At 53.3% G+C, this 1,155-nt stretch overlaps 1 protein-coding gene across 1 annotated transcript; it reads right to left on the bottom strand.

Annotated features, from left to right (window-relative positions):
* Window positions 1-234: 234 nt before the first annotated feature.
* On the bottom strand, window positions 235-857 carry THRSP (thyroid hormone responsive; the record flags this gene model as incomplete). The annotated part of the gene is given in 5 exon segments (XM_081240702.1): window positions 235-432; window positions 436-627; window positions 631-648; window positions 650-664; window positions 668-857. Coding segments are annotated over 5 exon segments (552 nt in total). The 5' UTR covers window positions 797-857.
* Between the last annotated feature and the right edge of the window lie 298 nt (window positions 858-1,155).

Here is a 1,155-nt window from a genome sequence, read left to right as displayed (position 1 = left end):
AATATTCACACACTTACTAATAATTGCACAAATACAAATAAGTGCACATAAGGTATGCACTCACCAACCACTTTTCCTTATGTTTCCATGACAGTTCACCACCATTACTCACCAATTCTGGGTCAGAAGGAGAGTAAGGCAGGCCTGGCCTTGGACCTTCCCAGGTCATGGTTCCAATATCCCAAAGTGAGGGTGGCTTTGTCTGAGAGCCAGGCTCTCCCTCTCGCACTGGGTTCACCACTGCTCTATTGCCTCCCCTGGGATGTCCCTCAGTGGACTCTGACACCCACTAGCATGGCCACTGTTACCTTTCCTAGAGTCCGAGGCCTCTATGGGCTGTCCCATTATCTCCTGGTATTTCCTTATCACCTCCTCGGCTTTCAGGGTAAGGCGGGTGAGGATGTGAGGAAGGCTGGAGAAGAGCAGGTGGAACTAGGCTTCCAGGTCCATCTGCCCCAAAACCCTCTCCTCCTCGGCCTCCTCTGTCTCTGCAGCTTCATTCTCAGCCTCATCGGCTTTGCCACCTGCCACCTTGGCCTTCCACTCCCCCCAGGGCAACAGCCCATGTTCCACATCCACGCAGATGGCCTTGAGCATGGTGAAGTAGTAGAGATCGGTAGCCCCTGCCTAGGCCTGGTGCCCATCAAACACTCAGCTGCACATCTCACAGAAGGCTGGGGATCATCACCAGCTGTTTCATGTTGCACACCATGGCTGAGTACTGGTCCATGACAGTCAGCAGGCAGTTCCTGTGGTAGCACTTGGTCAGCATCTGCATGGTGGCTTTAGCTTCCATACAGAGGCCGGCAGATTGCCTCAGCACTATTTCCAGGCTGTTATTTTTGTCTGGATGTGCAGCAGTTTGACAGGATGCAAGGCCCAGCCGGTGGGTCAACACAGCCCTCTTTTAGGCCAATCCCAGGGCTTGGGTCCCAACATCTGTATCAGGCAATCCATCTGCCCAGGGATACAACTGCCAGATTTCTGTCAGTCATTTCAGTACCCTGTGACAGCCTCAGCAAGAGCCTGGCTCCTCCTTCATCAGCTCACAGGGTCAGTTAGAAGGCGGCCTTTCCCTTTGACAGCTGGTGCACTTGACCCCAGGGCAGTAATTAATTCTTTCAGGTCACCTGAGACCAAGCTGCCTCTTGGCTG

The sequence above is a fragment of the Mesoplodon bidens genome (assembly GCF_964165515.1).
Source record: "Mesoplodon bidens genome assembly, chromosome: 7".
Lineage (NCBI taxonomy): Eukaryota > Metazoa > Chordata > Mammalia > Artiodactyla > Ziphiidae > Mesoplodon > Mesoplodon bidens.
This window is presented reverse-complemented; position numbering and strand designations above follow the sequence as displayed.